This window comes from Cololabis saira, chromosome 21 (assembly GCF_033807715.1).
Source record: "Cololabis saira isolate AMF1-May2022 chromosome 21, fColSai1.1, whole genome shotgun sequence".
Lineage (NCBI taxonomy): Eukaryota > Metazoa > Chordata > Actinopteri > Beloniformes > Belonidae > Cololabis > Cololabis saira.
Window position 1 is genome coordinate 36,065,507 of NC_084607.1, and position 17,056 is coordinate 36,082,562.

Genomic DNA, 17,056 nt, shown 5'->3' on the forward strand with positions numbered 1-17,056 from the left:
GTCCAATAAAACATTCGTTTTTTGAGCATAAACGAAAAAATACCAAAAGTTGTAATGTAACGATGAAAAAAAATCGATCTTTAGACATACGAATCGATTTTTAGGAATGAATATGAGAATCGATTTTTTCAACACAGGCCTAATCATTATGCAGGCTTGGTTGGGTAAACCGTGCGTGGAAAACTTTGCATGTTGGGTCTTAAATGTGCATTTTGGAGCCAGTTAAATGAGGATTTCTCTGTCGGTTCATGCGCCGCGGCCTCAAAGCCCATGGAGAGGCTTAGTGGAGGTTTCTGTGGGAGAAGGAGGGAGCCAGACAGGCGACAGTCAGCGCTGTCTTGGCTTCGGGGCAGGAGCAGGGAGCGAGCCGGCGAGCCAATGAGGAGGAGACATCCACTCCTCTCTGTCCTGCCTGGCTTGGCTCAGCCTCGGCGCGCCCTGTAATTAGGGGAGCTGTGCTTGGGTTGGGCGCAGCCCGCCACGGTGGACAGCCTGGCTGCTGCGTCAGGACAACTTGGGAAACGCCATCTCTCCAAACTGTTGCGAGGACAGTAAAGAGTCATGAACGGACAACCATCCCCTATCTTTGAAGAGAAGAAGCCGTCCCTCCAGGGCCCCATCCCGGCCACCAAAGACTCCCCGAGCCTGCCGGAGTCCTCCCCCGCCGCGGAGCTGCATGGCTTCTACGGCGGCCAGAGCGCGCTGCTCGGCGCGCAGGACTTCTACCCGGCGGCGCAGCAGCCGTACTCCGGCCAGCACATGAACCCGTACGCGTACCACCACCACTACAACCTGAACGGGATGGGCCCCCCCGGGGGCTCCTACTCCGTGGGGAAGACGGAGTACCCCTACTCCCACGCTGCGTACAGGGAGCACGGCGTTTTCAGCAGGGAGCTGCAGTCCCCGCTCCAGGACAGCGGTAAGCCCCGACCCCCTTCCCCCCCAGCGCGTCCCCGCGTCCCCTTTGGGACAAGCTGGACGTGAACACGGCGCGATCGTGGTCGCCTTGAAACACCTGATCCAAGTAGAGCCACATCAACCCAACTGCGCGTCGGCTTTGCGCTGTGCTCCGTGCGTAAAGCCGGTGTCGTGCCCAAAAGTGATTGCCTGCCAGAATCTGATTTCTCCCCTGAAAATGGGTCTTTTTACCTGCCAAAAAGTGATTGAAGGCCAAATAGCCTACAGTTAATGAAAGGTTGTTTCTACCTAAATATGATTTGATCTCATTCTTGGGCTTCATAATATAAACACTAGAGCTCAAATTGCTTTTAACTCTTTTAAAGGACCATTACAACACAAAATAGGCATTTTCACCAGCAAAAAATTGATTGAAGGCCAAATACAGTTAATGCAAAGTTGGTTCTGCCTAAATATAACTTGATCTCATTCTTGAGCTTCATGATCTGAAAATCTGACGTTTTTCATCACTTTTTGGCACGACAGCGGCGCGTCTTTGCCCGGCGGCTTTACGCACAGAGCGCAGCGAGTTTATTCCCAGTTTTCCTCCAGCTCCTTCAGAAACGTGCCTTTTAGTTCAAATCCGAGACGTTCTTGCTGTGAAACCTGAGAGTATTGTTCTGACGCTTCTACTTTAAACAGTTATTACACAGTCAGAACACACAGTAATATTGAATAACTGCCAGGTATTGAAAGATATTCAATATGAAATATGAAAGAAGTTATCTTCAAAATGGGCAGGAGCAATCATTTCTTTGCACATTTGACAATTCTACAGCCATAAAATACAAATAAATCCAGGCGACCTGAATGTAATTACAGTTATAAAAGGGTTACAGACACCACACGCACAGCTGCATACAACCTGCTTTAAATCAGCTTTAAATCAGCTTGATTGGCCAGGTTGGGCTTTCTGTGTTCAGAGGATGGATAAATCAGGGTGTGCGACTGTTTTGAGAAATAATGTAGGAATTTGTGACCCTGTGTCACAAATTCGACGTGGATTCTCTATAAATCATAATTATTTAGTATCTTGTCTTTCAACTTATTTTGATGTACTGGGAGAATGAACGAGGTTTATAACGGTCTGTAAACTAATGACTGAGTACAAACATTTGACCGACACCAGAACAGTGAGTGATCTAAACCCCGGGTTAAATTCCATATACAATTCAATTTTATTTATAGCCTATAGCGTCTATTTCAACAGAAGTTGTCTCTAGGATTTTTCCAGAGACCCAGATCATGAACATAAACCCCCGAGCAATTATTACATAAACAATGGCAGGTAAAAACTCCCCTAGTGGGAGAAAAACCTTAAGCCAAACAGTGGCAAGGAAAATCACCATAACACTCTCCTCTCGCGCGTCCAGCCACCAAACTTTTGAAAAAGTTGTTTTTCTTGCCCTAATTGGGAAGGTGTCTCAGAAGAAACTCCCGAGGGAGGACAAACCCGTCAGACTGGTGCTCACACTGTGGCATTCCAGCCCAGAGTCTGCTCCTGGAGCCAGGGGGGACTTTGGCTCCGACAGACATTGATCCAGATCCAGCCCTGAGGCTGAGCCTGCAGGCTGAGCCTTGGCCTTTAGTCTTTAGTCTTTAGTCCCTGCAGGAAAACTGCTTATCACGCAGGGCCGAGGCCACGCCCACAAACACACACAAACAAACACGACACAGGGACATCTTTTAGTTTTCCTCACATAAACATGAACTCAATCATCAATAACTTATATCAATGTGTGATAAATCCACGTTACGCTCCGCCCACTTGATTGATCCACATTATTTTTTTATTTTATTTTTATTCTTAAATATATATAGGGGAAGTAAAGTATGTATATATATATATACAGTATATATATATATATATATATATATATATATATATATATATATATATATATATATATATATATATATATATATATATATATATAATTTAAATAAATATAATTTAAGTTATAGTCTGAATCCATTTTATTCTCAAATATACAATCATATATTTTAAAACCTAATCTATTAGAAAACATAATGAAATATCTGACACAAGTCAACTGTCCAAACAAAAATCAATGAACAATAACACATTTTTTTTTATCAGCCATTGTTTAATCCCCCCCCCCCAAAAAAAAAGAATACAAAAACTAAATAAATACATAAATATATAAAGGTAAATACAACCATGCTGGCAATACTAAGTACCCCGTCACGGCTGGCATTAGTTAAAGGAGGACGTTGTCAGTCCTCTATAAATATACACAGGCACATTGTTATTCATCTGAGACTGCCTGCACCTCAGTAGTAGTAGTAGTAGTAGTAGTAGTACACACACACGCACTCACGCGTAAATATAAATACACAGATAAATGTTGACCTCAGGTTACTAAACATCCCTTTAAAAGAGAAGAAGAAGAAAAAATACATAATAAATAGGGGTGTAACGATACACTAATCTCACGATACGGTACACGATATTGAGGTCACGATAACGATACAATATTATAGCAGTATTTTTTTAACAACCTTGAATGAGGAACATATGACTGGAAAAAATGGTCTTTTATTTGAAAGACACAAAATACAAAACAATACTGTGCGTTTGCCCTATTGTTACAGTTTAATGCTTTATAACTGTTTAAGTTTTAAAGAGAAAGCCAGGCCAACCATTTTCCACAAACTGAACTAAAAGTAAATGTCAGGTTTGTATTATGATCTTCAGTTTCATACAAGTACAAATATTTTGCCACAAACTGAATAGTTTCTCATGTATGACATGACTTTTTTTTTTTTTTCTAACTAAAATTAAATAAATAGATAAAAGTAAATAAATAAACTATGAAAAGTCCCAAACTCCAAAGTCAACATGACTGTTATTGATCTTGTGCCAGAGCTCAGAGCTTCACCTGCTCCAGCCTGAGGCCGTAAGGTGAACCCCGGTATCGTTCCATAATCACACCTTTGGGGACGACACAATCTTTACATCATAAAAAACATTGATTCATGCTCACATTAGAAGTAAAAGTTCAGAGCTCAAAACCCCCAAGAGTCCCGTGACCGGGACCAAAACGGTACTAGTTTCTTCTGAGCGGAGGAAGATTTTGGTCTGCGGGTCGAGGTCGTCACGTGATCCCGCTGAACCAACAGGATGTTACTAGTAAACACAATATATTCATATTAATAATCCAATATCAGCTACAGTTTGTCACCTCCAAGACACGTATCATGATGTTTTTGTATCGGGAAATTTCATGGCACGATATATAGTTCCACCCCTAATAATAAACACCATTTGTAAATGTTGAGCACCCATCTGCTCATTAGTTGGTCGTATCAGTAATTCATATAGATGGAAACATGTGCGTTGGGTTTATCTCTGCACACTGCTCTACATGTTGTTGCTTCCTAGAATAATGACATAAAAACCCTTGCCTATCAGATCTATCCAGCTTGAATTGGTGGCATATTTAAAGAGGGACGGGCAGCGTTGGTTACGAGCGCGGCCGTACCGTTGGGGAGCCGTGTACACAAGCGGCCTGCAGGCTACACGAAAAGCACCTATAAATCTCCATCTCCCTCCCCAGCTGTGGGACGCTGTCAGAGCAAATTATAAGTTCAGCGTGCTGGTGGAATTTCTTTGAAACGTTGGGTTTGTCGAGGCCGCTCCTATTTCTGTGCTACGTCTCTGCACAAACTGCCCCGCAATGACCCCTGCCAAGATCATCCCTGGCTGAGGCCGTTTTACACGACATGCTGCAGGATCACGACTCCCTCTGCCTGTTTACCTCCACAGTGAAAGAGGAGCCGGACATGGAGGTTCGGATGGTTAACGGGAAGCCCAAGAAGATACGCAAGCCCCGGACCATCTACTCCAGCTACCAGCTGGCCGTGCTGCAGAGGAGGTTCCAGTCGGCCCAGTACCTGGCGCTGCCCGAGCGGGCCGAGCTGGCCGCCCAGCTGGGGCTCACGCAGACACAGGTGAGGCTGCAGGGCAAACGCCGGCCGCTCCGCAAACACTAATGCACAAAATAGAAAGCCGTGACCTCAGATCTGCTGTTTGAAATGTGGCTAAACACTAATGGTGCTTTTCCACCAGCACCTACTCGGCTCCACTCAACTCGGCCTGATTTCTTTTCCATAACAATCCAGCTCCTGGAGCAGAAGTAGGAGGTTGGAGAAGCTGCTGTGACGTATTTGATTGTGTGATCTAAACGAAAAAGACAACAACACTAAAGATGTAAAACCTGGAGGAGATGATATACAGGACTGTCTCAGAAAATTAGAATATTGTGATTTTCTGTAATGCAATTAAAAAAAACAAAAATGTCATACATTCAGGATTCATTACAATAAACTGAAATATTGCAAGCCTTTTATTATTTTAATATAGCTGATCATGGCTTACAGCTTAAGAAAACTCAAATATCCTATCTAAAAAAATTTGAATATTCTGGGAATCTTAATCTTAAACTGTAAACCATAATCAGCAATATTAAAATAATTGCTTGCAATATTTCAGTTGATTTGTAATGAATCCAGAATGTATGACATTTTTATTTTTTTAACTGCATTACAGAAAATAAAGAACTTTATCACAATATTCTAATTTTCTGAGACAGTCCTGTATGTGCTGCTGGGTCTGTGACTTGTGTTCAATATCAAGTTAAACAATGAGAGTGAGAGAAGCTTCAAGCGGCAACGCTTTTTAATTTTTTCAGTTTGTCCCTGTGCTGCTGAAAAGTCAGCTGGAGGCGTGAGCAGCTATGAAGAGACAGAGCTCCTGGTAGATCTGGTCGTTCCTTATCACTGTCTAGATCCTTTTTAATTCTCTCCTCAGCACCAGGTTTATGAACATCTGACCCTCAGAGTTGGATCATGAAACAGACTTTTGCTGCCGTTGCTGGTTGAATAAAACGAACAAGAATCCGTCAGAGTCTCTTTCTCTGATTTCCTCCTCCTGGCTCAGACGTCTGACTCCAACCCCCCGACCAATCGGTGTCCTGTAGTGTGATGATGTCAGATACAGTCGACTCAGCAGCTTAGAACCTCGGCAGAGTAGATACAGAAAAAGTATCTACTACTAGTGGAAAAGCGCCATAAAGATCCCTCTGCAGACATTTGAAACGCTGAAAGGGTCTGAAGTATCTTTTGAAATGGATTTGTTAAGCTACGATCTGTTGAGTCCTGTCGGCAGCTTAGTCCTCGGCGTGGATGCAAGTATTCAGCAGGAGATGGGAGGGAGTCAGACTGTCTGCTGGGTGGTGAACGTGAAAGCAGCAAAACCGAGAAGCAAAAGAAGAGACATCAGGGTTTTCTGCCACATTGTGGTGTCAGACGTAATGCATGTTCCAGTGGCAGCAGACGAGGCAGCCATGGCAGCTTTTAACAGTTCACCTCTCCGTGTGACCGTACCGCAGGGGGAAGAAGAGAGAGAGCGGAGCGCAGACATGCCATAGATTATGAAGAGATCAAGCTGAACTTAAAGGGGACCTATTAAGGCATGTAATAATTATTTTAAACAGGCCTTGAATGTCTTAAAAACAAGCTTTTAATTGTTTTTTTTCTAAATAAATTAGAAATTCAGCCTCTAAACCATGTCTTTATCTTCCCATTCTCTAACCTCATTATCTATGCAGGATTCTGAGGGGGCGGGGCTATGATAATGAGGCTGTGTGCTGATTGGCTGCCTGAATGACATGTAGCAGGGGAGGGCACAAAGCCTCGCTCTGAGCAGAAGAGCAGCAGCTCCGTACACTATTAAACCGTGTCCTACAGTAACTGCATGCGATGTGAGAGAGCATCAGCGACAAAATCAATTCCATTGCTTTATTTTCTATTGGACTGTCCTAACTGGACGCAGCGACGCGGCGCGCCATTTTGAGCTGAACATTTGTCGGACGCCCTGCTTCTATTTTCTTCCTGCCGCTCGCGTTGAAAGCCGGTTGAAAGCGCTGTAGGAAACGGTCATGATGAGGAACGGCTGATCCAGTTAGTTGAAATGAGAAGTTATCTCTATGATTCCTCCTCATTTCACTACAAAAACCTCAATAAAGTGGCAGCTGCTGGAGGGAGATGGACAGAGAGCGTCCGCAGAGCTACGCGATAGTCGGACGCTGATGCAGTTAGGACACGGTGTTTAATTGTGGGAGTGGTTTGCATTTTGGTTACGTAACGAAAATCAGCAGAATCTTATTGGCTCGTAGATCCACATCACACTGGAGGATCATCCAGGCGGCTGTACAGACACTGCAGAATTTGGTTGCTTTCCTCCTTCTCTGAGTTGGCAGGCTGAGGAGAGACCACTTTATATACAGGACTGTCTCAGAAAATTAGAATATTGTGATAAAGTTCTTTATTTTCTGTAATGCAATTAAAAAAACAAAAATATCATACATTCTGGATTCATTACAAATCAACTGAAATATTGCAAGCCTTTTATTATTTTAATATTGCTGATTATGGCTTACAGTTTAAGATTAAGATTCCACAAATATTCTATTTTTTTGAGATAGGATATTTGAGTTTTCTTTAGCATAATAGGTCCCGTTTAAACTGTCTTTATTTTGAATGTATTTGCAACATGAAAATAAGTGAAGCTTCCTGATACATAGTGACCGTCAGCAGCGTCTCAAGCTGTCTGGTTTGTGAAACCCGTAATCTTCTGGCTCTAATGATTTACTACCTCACCAGTGATCTCTGCTTGGGAGATAAAGACAGGCCGAGGGCACGGGCGGTCTTATTATGGTCCTGTCAATCATTGCTGCGTGCTACGCTCTGAGAACTGTCAAGCTTTCCTAGAGCAGAGACACACGCACAGGTCCACATGTCCTAACTGTGTCGCTTAGGTCATTATTTTATCAAAATAACAACAATAACAAAACAAGCCTTGGAACAGCGCTCACAGTCATTTCTAGATCATTACATGGACGGATGGATGGATGGATAGGTAAACATTTTGAAGACAAGCTCGCACACTCACATGCATGCACAGATCTCACTGAATAGAGGGTCTGCATTGACGTCACTTCCCCACTGGACCAGCCCCCTTACTGCACTGAGTGGCAAAAATAGCTGCAACTAGTGGAGAAGACGAAATAACAGCCGATTATGGGCTTAAATTAGCGTCAGTTGGACTTGACAGTGACCCGTACAGTTACCAAGAACCAGTGGTCCATGGACATTAATATTTGGTACAGTTACCAAGAACCAGTGGTCCATGGACATTAATATTTGGTACAGTTACCAAGAACCAGTGGTCCATGGACATTAATATTTGGTACAGTTACCAAGAACCAGTGGTCCATGGACATTAATGTTTGGTACAGTTACCAAGAACCAGTGGTCCATGGACATTAATATTTGGTACAGTTACCAAGAACCAGTGGTCCATGGACATTAATATTTGGTACAGTTACCAAGAACCAGTGGTCCATGGACATTAATATTTGGTACAGTTACCAAGAACCAGTGGTCCATGGACATTAATATTTGGTACAGTTACCAAGAACCAGTGGTCCATGGACATTAATGTTTGGTACAGTTACCAAGAACCAGTGGTCCATGGACATTAATATTTGGTACAGTTACCAAGAACCAGTGGTCCATGGACATTAATATTTGGTACAGTTACCAAGAACCAGTGGTCCATGGACATTAATATTTGGTACAGTTACCAAGAACCAGTGGTCCATGGACATTAATATTTGGTACAGTTACCAAGAACCAGTGGTCCATGGACATTAATATTTGGTACAGTTACCCCAAGAACCAGTGGTCCATGGACATTAATATTTGGTACAGTTACCAAGAACCAGTGGTCCATGGACATTAATATTTGGTACAGTTACCAAGAACCAGTGGTCCATGGACATTAATATTTGGTACAGTTACCAAGAACCAGTGGTCCATGGACATTAATATTTGGTACAGTTACCAAGAACCAGTGGTCCATGGACATTAATATTTGGTACAGTTACCAAGAACCAGTGGTCCATGGACATTAATATTTGGTACAGTTACCAAGAACCAGTGGTCCATGGACATTCATATTTGGCCACGAATCCAGTTTCCTGATATTTATATGAACTTAATTTCTACGCCGGGGAAATACATGAAGCAAAGCTTGAAGATACAAAAGTCTTGACGCTTGGTCCGACTTCAAGGCAGGATTTGTTGGAGAAATTAAAGTGATGAGGACACAGAACTTTATGATTTGACCGTTTAACATTAGCTACCCAAAAATCCAACATTACCTGATACAAAATGGGAACCACAAATCCACGTTTCGGTGCCTGGAATCCAGTTGTTTCTGTGAATTGCAGCGATCCATTTGTCTCTCTTAAAGGGGACCTATTATGGCATCTAATACCTATTTTAAACTGGCCTTGAATGTCAAACAAGCTTTTGATTGTTTTTGCTAAATAAATTAGAAATTCAGCCTCTGATCCATGTCTTTATTTTCCCAGTCTCTAACCTCATTATCTATGCAGGATTCTGAGTGGGCGGGGCTATGATAATGAGGCTCTGTGCTGATTGGCTGCCTGACGCGATGACGCGAATGATGCGATACACCGCTACGAAAAAATGGCGTAAGCTCCGGCCGGCGGAGTTAGTTGTGGGCGTGGTTTCACGCATCGCTCCTGTCGTGACGTCACAACAGGATCAGAATCTGAACGGCTCGTAGATGCACATGACACTGGACGGCTCATCCGGGCGGCTGTACAGACACTGCAGAATTTGGTTTCTTTCCTCCTTCTCTGAGTTGGCAGGCATGTTAAAGACAGAAAAAACGTGTTTTTCATAATATGTCCCCTTATTTTTCGCAGTCTCTAAAACGATAACTCTGATTTTTGCTAAATCTATGAGTACAGTCGATCGCACAACAGCTCTTTCCCATTTTAGATGTTTTCCAGTTGCTCAAACTGAAAGTTTACGTTGCCACTCAGTCTTTCTGACACTCAGTCTTTCTGCCACTCAGTTTTTCTGCCACTCAGTCTTTCTGACACTCAGTGGGCGTAACCCACTGTGAAGTCGCATCTGTGACGTCATGTGCATTCCTTCTATTCCAGATTTTCATACCTCGGCTCCATCACTCACAGACGGCTTGTTTGTATTTAGGTTATGTGTTTGACGCCACTTCAGACGTCTAAGTGCACCCCGGCAGAGGAAACGTGATGGAGGTCCTCCAAAAGGCAGTTCTGATGACTATTTTTCATTTAAAAATGTCCATGTGGCATTTGAACTGCGGTTCTTATCAAGAGTCGTCACTTGAGCATTGAATGTCCTTTAAGCCGAGTGGTGAGCGGACCGAACCCAACGCTGACCCTCAGCGTGCAGGCCGTGCTGCACTAATCACATCAACCCTTCTCTGTATTTATCTACATCAGCCATTGGCAGTGTCAGCATGTTACTCTGAGTTGGAACCCGGGCCTACCTAAAGCAGAAGTCGAGCCGGCAGCGGTTCGGATGATCCACGGGCCCTGGCTGGAACCCCAAGTTCCCGCGTAGCCACACTCGTTTGTGAGCTGGAAGCTAACGGCAGTCGCGAATCGTGACGCGTGTCCAGATTTCCAGAAACAGCTTATACTAGTGCTGAGGATCCATTCAAATGTCAAGAATCGATTCTGATTCTTAAGATTCAGAATCGATGATCAAGATTTGATTCGATCCGATTCGATTCCGATATTGATTTGGGTCACTGTTAATAAAACTGTTTTTTGAGCTGTTGCATGAATGATATGACTGTAGTTCTGCAACATTTTAATACTAGTATTATATTGAGATTCAACAGCAAGTATTGGCAGCTAATGATGCTGTAAGGACCAATCAGCTCCCAGAATGCTGATAGAACTGCTTTCAGAAACATCGTGGGGCGGAATTATCAAACAGATCCAGGGAGGAAACAGAGATGGATGAAATCGCTTTTATTCTTTCCCACATTCCATTTTTATTTTTTCCATTTTCTGTGTTTTTCGGTTTTTATTTTTTGAGAATTTGGTTTTTAGCATTTTATGCAAATTTAACCCCAAGAAAGTATATAAAGCAATAAAAATAGACAATTTATGCATTTATAACGGAAAACTATAATGTTTTCATACTTTTAAACATATTTAAAGGCAAAAAAGTGGCAGTAGTTATTCTGGTGTCCAACAAAACATTCAAAGCGGGACTGTTGCGGGCGATCCCGTTCATTTATGTGCTACCGGTGCAAGAGTGGACCGCTCTGCCGCCAAGCTCAGCGGCGTGTGATAGGGCTCCTGCTTGCCCGAATTGAACATTTTTTAATTTCACCGTACCGCGCTGTGACGAAATCTCGGCACGTCCAATAGGAGAGAAGGGAGAAGAGAGAGAGCTGTGTCCAATAGGAGAGAAGGTGGTGGAGGCTGCGCCGACTCTTCTTTTTACGCCGCGGCCACACATACACAATGAATGGAGTTGTGTCGGTTGCTGTGTCGATTATGTTCTCACTACAAATAAAAAATACGAACCGCTCCAGGTCTGGAATGGAAGCGAGCCGAGACCACCTCTCCTAGGAGATCTCAGCTCGCTTGTTTTGTCCTGCATCCGAGCGCGATTGCTGTGTTCACATGTACCAAACAAACCGATCTCTAGGGGGAAACACTCCCTGTTCCGGAACAACTGCTCCAAACGGGACAGAGGTGAAAGCTCCCTTAGTCTCCCTTGCACCTGGACCATCCCGGTTGACCTGGTTGGATCATTTCAGGGTTCTTGGGGTTACACACACTGCCAGGAGATGGGGGGTCATCCCAGCTGCCTGCACCAGCCACTGAGCTCCGTATGGGGTTGACAGAGCTGTGAATGGAATTACTGGACTCAATTTAACATCAGCAGAGCTGCACATGGTGTGTGTGTGTTTCTACACTGTGTAAGCACCCTGGTGGAAAGAAAGCACTACAAATATGTTTAGGCTGTTAGTATCATTACTTTCGTGCAGAGGCAGCACCCTGCATGGGCCTGAACAAGCGTAAATGTGTGCCAAAGGTTCCGGCGTGTCAAATAAAGCACTTACTCTTGCTACTGTAACTGGCTATGAGGATTTTTTCCCCACTTTTTAGTTTCCAGGGTCGTCTTGTAGGTGCAGAGGTTGAATCGACCTGACAACATTGAGCTTTCCTTTCGTTGGACCTCCTGCTCAGTCACTCAACTATTCCTGGTGTTTTTTATTCCTTTATTGAGTCTCTGCTCATCTTTGCTGTTTATTATCTACTGTAGTTCTGTGAGTCATAGTGCCATAAAGCGATATGAAGCCGTTTTAGGAGGCAGCAAAGGTCTTGGGGTGGTTTTCGCCGACAGTAGGAATGAGAGGCCGTCAGAGTGAGATGACGCCTTCTAAAAATAATCAAATAGTCCTTCAAATGAAATTAAAACAGATATTTTCACATAAAAAACTCCATTGTATTGCTTTAAAACGTACCTTAATCAGGTTGAGGGATGCACTAAGGAGTTTTTCACGTGTTGACTACTTTAAGGAAATGTTTTGTAGCTCTCAAGGTCTTTTTTTGGTAACTTTGGATGTCTGTCTCCTTCTTCGCATGTGTCCTTCCATTTGATTTGAAGTCTTGTGCTCTTCCTTCCAGGTGAAAATATGGTTCCAAAATCGTCGCTCCAAGTTTAAGAAGCTCTACAAGAATGGAGAATTTCCACTTGGAGAAATCCCCCTGGAACACAGTCCGGACGCCAGCGACTCCATGGCCTGCAACTCCCCCCCGTCCCCCACCGTGTGGGAGAGCAGTAGCGGCGGCAACAACAACGGCAGTAGCAACAATGACAGTAGCAGCAACACCGCTAACAGCAGCGGCTTCAAGAGCACCGTGTTGCTGGATCCCACCAGCAGGGGGCCGGCTCCCTACCAGCCTCCGGTCGACTCGTCCGCCGCCTACGTAAACGAGTACGCTCACCAGAACTGGTACCAGCAGGGGGCCCACTTGGGTCTGTCGCAGTCGGGCCAGACCCACCACCCGCCGACAGCGCAGTCATCCACGCAGAGCATGGGGGCCGTCTACTGATCCGGGAGTTTGGACACCCAGCGATATTTGAAATGTAGCCCCTGAGTCACATCCACAGGACTTCCTTTCTTTTACTAGGTGGACTTTGGGATTTGCGGTGACCAGAAACACTTGAAACATCAGACACGAGACCCGAGTCATAACTGTAAACATTAGAAATGTGCTCCTGTAACAAGATAAGGCTGAATTATGGTTCTGCGTCAAACCTACGCAGTAGGGTAGGCGGCTACGCAGGAGTCTCTCCGTAGCTACACCGTAGCCTGACCTGCACCTCCCAAAAAATGGAACTACGTGTCGAGGCGACGTAGTCCCAACGCAGACCCAGAGGGCTGTGATTGGTTCGCTTGGTAGCAACGCATTTCCGGTTCGTGAAGCAGTCGTGAACTTTCAGCGCTCTTTTCTTCGTGTGTGTGGGATTTTTTTTTTGGGTTGTTTTGTTTTTTTTCACAATAGTTGTCCTTATCTCTTTGATTCACTGTAACCGGAAAAACCGGAAGCTAAACAAAGTATCAACTAGTGCTCTGGGGGGGTACTGGACCGTGGAGAAATGGAGTGACAGAGAAGTACGAAGGGTTCACGACGGCGTCACGGCAACGGCGTAAGCTCTGCGTTGGTTTAAGGCAGAGCCATAAATCAGGCTTTATTCTGTACCGTGACAGTTAATATATAAAAAAAATCACATGCCACATTTCGGTGTAATTTTACTCCCTTAAACCTTCCTCTCGAAATGGCCTGTGACATAGAAGTTTGCCACTAAACCAAAATAACTACTGAAAGTCATTAAAACATATTCACTTCTGTGAAACATATTCTGGGATGTGTTGCCATCGGACAGGCCCCCCGAGCTCCTGTTTCCAGTGTTTATGCCCAGATAACTGGCTCAAAGTTTTAGGTCTTGATACCCCATCTCTTCTTGGGTCAAGGGGCTTGAGGGTGAAACAGGTAAAGGTAGGGAGACTCACTCGATGCTCCGGCAGAACTGTTCTCAGACTGAGGTGAGGACAAGCGTTTTAACTTGAACAGATTTGGGGAGGAAGATCAGCCGCGCTCCGCTGCTGAAAAGCTCACTCCTCTTTAAAGACACAAACAAAAAGATCAGACTACCGTATTTTCCGCACTATAAGGCGCACCTAAAAGCCTTCAATTTTTTCAAAAGCTGACCATGTGTCTTATAATCCGGTGCGCCTTATATATGGATCAACATTGAGCCGCAACAGGTCTCGCAACCATAGACATATATACGTAGACGCCTCATGACATGCTGGAACGGAATCCAGCGTCGCCGCCATATTGGATGGGTCTCCTCACTCCAGGCTAAATTAACTACACTGGAGTTCCAGAGTTACAGTTACAGCCAGCACACGCAAGAATCTGCAAAACAGTTATTTTTCAAGGTTTTAGCTCCCCAGCCCCAGTTCAAGCCTAACATGGTAGTATAAGACCCTGGAATGATCTGGATTTATTTATTTATTTTTAGATTTTTTTATAGATATATTTATTGAGGACAATAAGAGAAAAAAAAAGGGTTTCAGACCCTTGGTCTAATGGATAACGTAACCCCAGCCTCTACTGTAGCGCCTTATAATGCGGTGCGCCTTATATATGGAAAAAAAGTTTTAAAATACGTCATTCATTGAGGTGCGCCTTATAATGCAGAAAATACGGTACTTACAGATGAGAGGTAATGTCGCACATCTCCATTATAATAACAGATCAGAAAAGAGAGAAGGGATTTTATTAATTTTCAGCCAACTTCGTGTTATTACAGAAGAAATAAAAATATTCAGGAGGCCTCAGTGTGTCATACTTCACCTAATAATCAACCTCAGAATGAGGGCGGGACAGCTTGCTGCTTAGCTGTCAGGAACTAAAAGGAAATATTATAAATGTAAATCTTTTGTCATCTTTTGTTTTTAAAATCTGGACTTATGCCTTGTGCTATTTTTGGAGTGGCTCCCAACGTCATAGGAGTGTTCAAGGTTCAAAAGCCTTGTTACAAGAATAATGATGTCAAATAAAAAAGCAAAAAACAAAAGTAACTTTACAGCTCACTTCTCAAGAGTTTCAGTGTTATTATGTTAGTAATTTTCTTTTAATTTCGTAATATTTTAACGTTATAATATTTATTTGTGCAATTTTCTTCTGTCCTACTGTTTGACATCTTTGACAACTAACTGTCTATAACAAGAGCAATTTATTATAGAAACAGTTATGTTGTTCAGATAGAGCCCAGACAGTTGGTTGCCTGTTTCCTATTGTTTTTTTTAAGTAGTTGATTTCAAATTTAGGGCAGTTAAAGCATTTTGGTGTGCAGAAGCTGGATTTCAACACGAGCTGCTGAACGCACTGACTTGGCAGCAGTGGAACTCTCGTGTGACGTTAGTGTCTGCCGCAGTCTCACCAAACCAGTTTTGACTTTTAGGAAAATAACGAGATACGAAACAAGGCAGGAGGATCGTTTTTTGTTCAAAAGCGTGAGCCAAATCAAACAGCATCACGGGTACGAAATGTAAAGCAGCTGTGGTCCTGGTAGGATTTCAGCAGAAACTAGCTGGGAACATCCTAGAAAATCTTTCATGGAAATTCAAACGGTGAAATGAAAGAATTGTCCCAATTTGGAATCAAGTCGTTTATGTTTCACTGTTTTGCAGAATATTGTTAAAGAAACACGAATCCATCACTCGCCTGTTAAGTTGTCAAGGAATTTGTTTTGTTTTCCTTTTTTTTTTAAGCAATCTTACATTGTTATTATGAATATAATTATTAATATTATTTACTGGCCACCATGTAAACATATTTTGTACTTGTTAGGTAAAGATTACCATAAATCAAATATTTTTACTTACTGTATTATTATTATTAATATCACCACAACTTCCTTGGACTCAGATAATGTAGCTCCATTCCTGGTGTTGTGCATAGGATTCTGGGAATAATCTGTGCACGTGAGGGGAGGAATGCTCAGGCCAGAGATTCAACTTAATTTGCAACGCTGATTAAATATGACTGGCCTAACAAAGATTATCCCGAAAGATGTTTTTTCCACCTCAGTCTGGTTGGAGGCTGAGACGCCATTTAGCTCATGGAATTCCTATGGAAAGTTCCCAACTTCCCAAATTCCCACAATGTTTTGACCCTAGCTGTTATCCAGCACGTTGAGTCACTCAATCTGGAGATGAGCCAGGATGGAAAGAGTGATGACAGCTATATCTACCGACGAGGAGCTGCGCTGGAGTGGAAAGCTCTCCAAACAAGTTTCCTCACAACATCCACAGAATCTTACAAGTTAAAGGATTTTCTTACATTCACCACCAATTTCTTAGCATTTTCCTTTTTAAGATTAAAGGCCATTTAAAAGGAGAAGAGATAAAAAAAAACCCAGACGTTTTTTCTTGAAAGCCACTGAGGACATCACAGAACTGTTTCCACATGCCCAGCAGGACTTCCCATGAGTCGTCAGCTCGTATATAAAACTGCTGGAGTTACTCTTTGTTCCTGTTTATTGACACTGCAGGGCCCCGACTGTGCTGAAATTAAGTATAAGTACATAAGTAAAAGTAAATAACTTGAAAAAAAATTCTGTTACCACGTGTGCTTTACTCAGGTTCTTTATTTATAATGTCAATTGTACATAAGAAGAAGCACAATACTTTTTAAAAAATAGGAACAAACAAATAAATGTTTTTTGTGTCCTCCACTCAGTGTCTTCTGCATGTGTTCACACAAAGGTGTTGTGCTGACGGTGCTGTCCTGGTGTGTCTAGGAGTGAGTCAGACAGATACAGGTTGCGCCTATCTATATACTTTACACTCCCATGCAGAGTGCGTGTAAAGAAGGTTGTGGGAGGTGACGGCACAGCAGACTCTCTGGAGTCTGCAGATGCTAATAACACACCTCTGACATTGTGAGAGGCAGGTGTGTGGTGCTTTCATGTTGAATGGAGTTGGAAAAGATTTGTGTGTGACTAACAAACAAACCTGGCAAGACAAGCGTGTGAAGAAAAAATATCAGCCGACCCTCGGAAACAGTAAGCACTAAAATAGTTAGGTTTGTAGGCTACAGTCACCACTTTATTA

General features: G+C 43.2%; 1 protein-coding gene across 1 annotated transcript; it reads left to right on the forward strand.

Moving 5' to 3' along the window:
- The first annotated feature begins 450 nt into the window (after positions 1-450).
- Positions 451-16,643, forward strand: LOC133422319 (homeobox protein Dlx3b-like). Its single transcript, XM_061712274.1, has 3 exons — positions 451-919; positions 4,748-4,932; positions 12,552-16,643. The coding sequence occupies exons 1-3, from the start codon at positions 562-564 to the stop codon at positions 12,978-12,980; spliced, it is 972 nt and encodes a 323-aa protein (XP_061568258.1). The 5' UTR covers positions 451-561; the 3' UTR covers positions 12,981-16,643.
- Positions 16,644-17,056: the final 413 nt, after the last annotated feature.

Excerpts from the sequence above, each read along its gene's own strand:
- LOC133422319 (XM_061712274.1), top strand. The coding sequence starts at position 562 with ATGAACGGACAACCATCCCCTATCTTTGAAGAGAAGAAGCCGTCCCTC. Across the intron at positions 920-4,747 it reads GTCCCCGCTCCAGGACAGCG|TGAAAGAGGAGCCGGACATG; the intron begins GTAAGCCCCGAC and ends TTACCTCCACAG. Across the intron at positions 4,933-12,551 it reads TGGGGCTCACGCAGACACAG|GTGAAAATATGGTTCCAAAA; the intron begins GTGAGGCTGCAG and ends TCTTCCTTCCAG.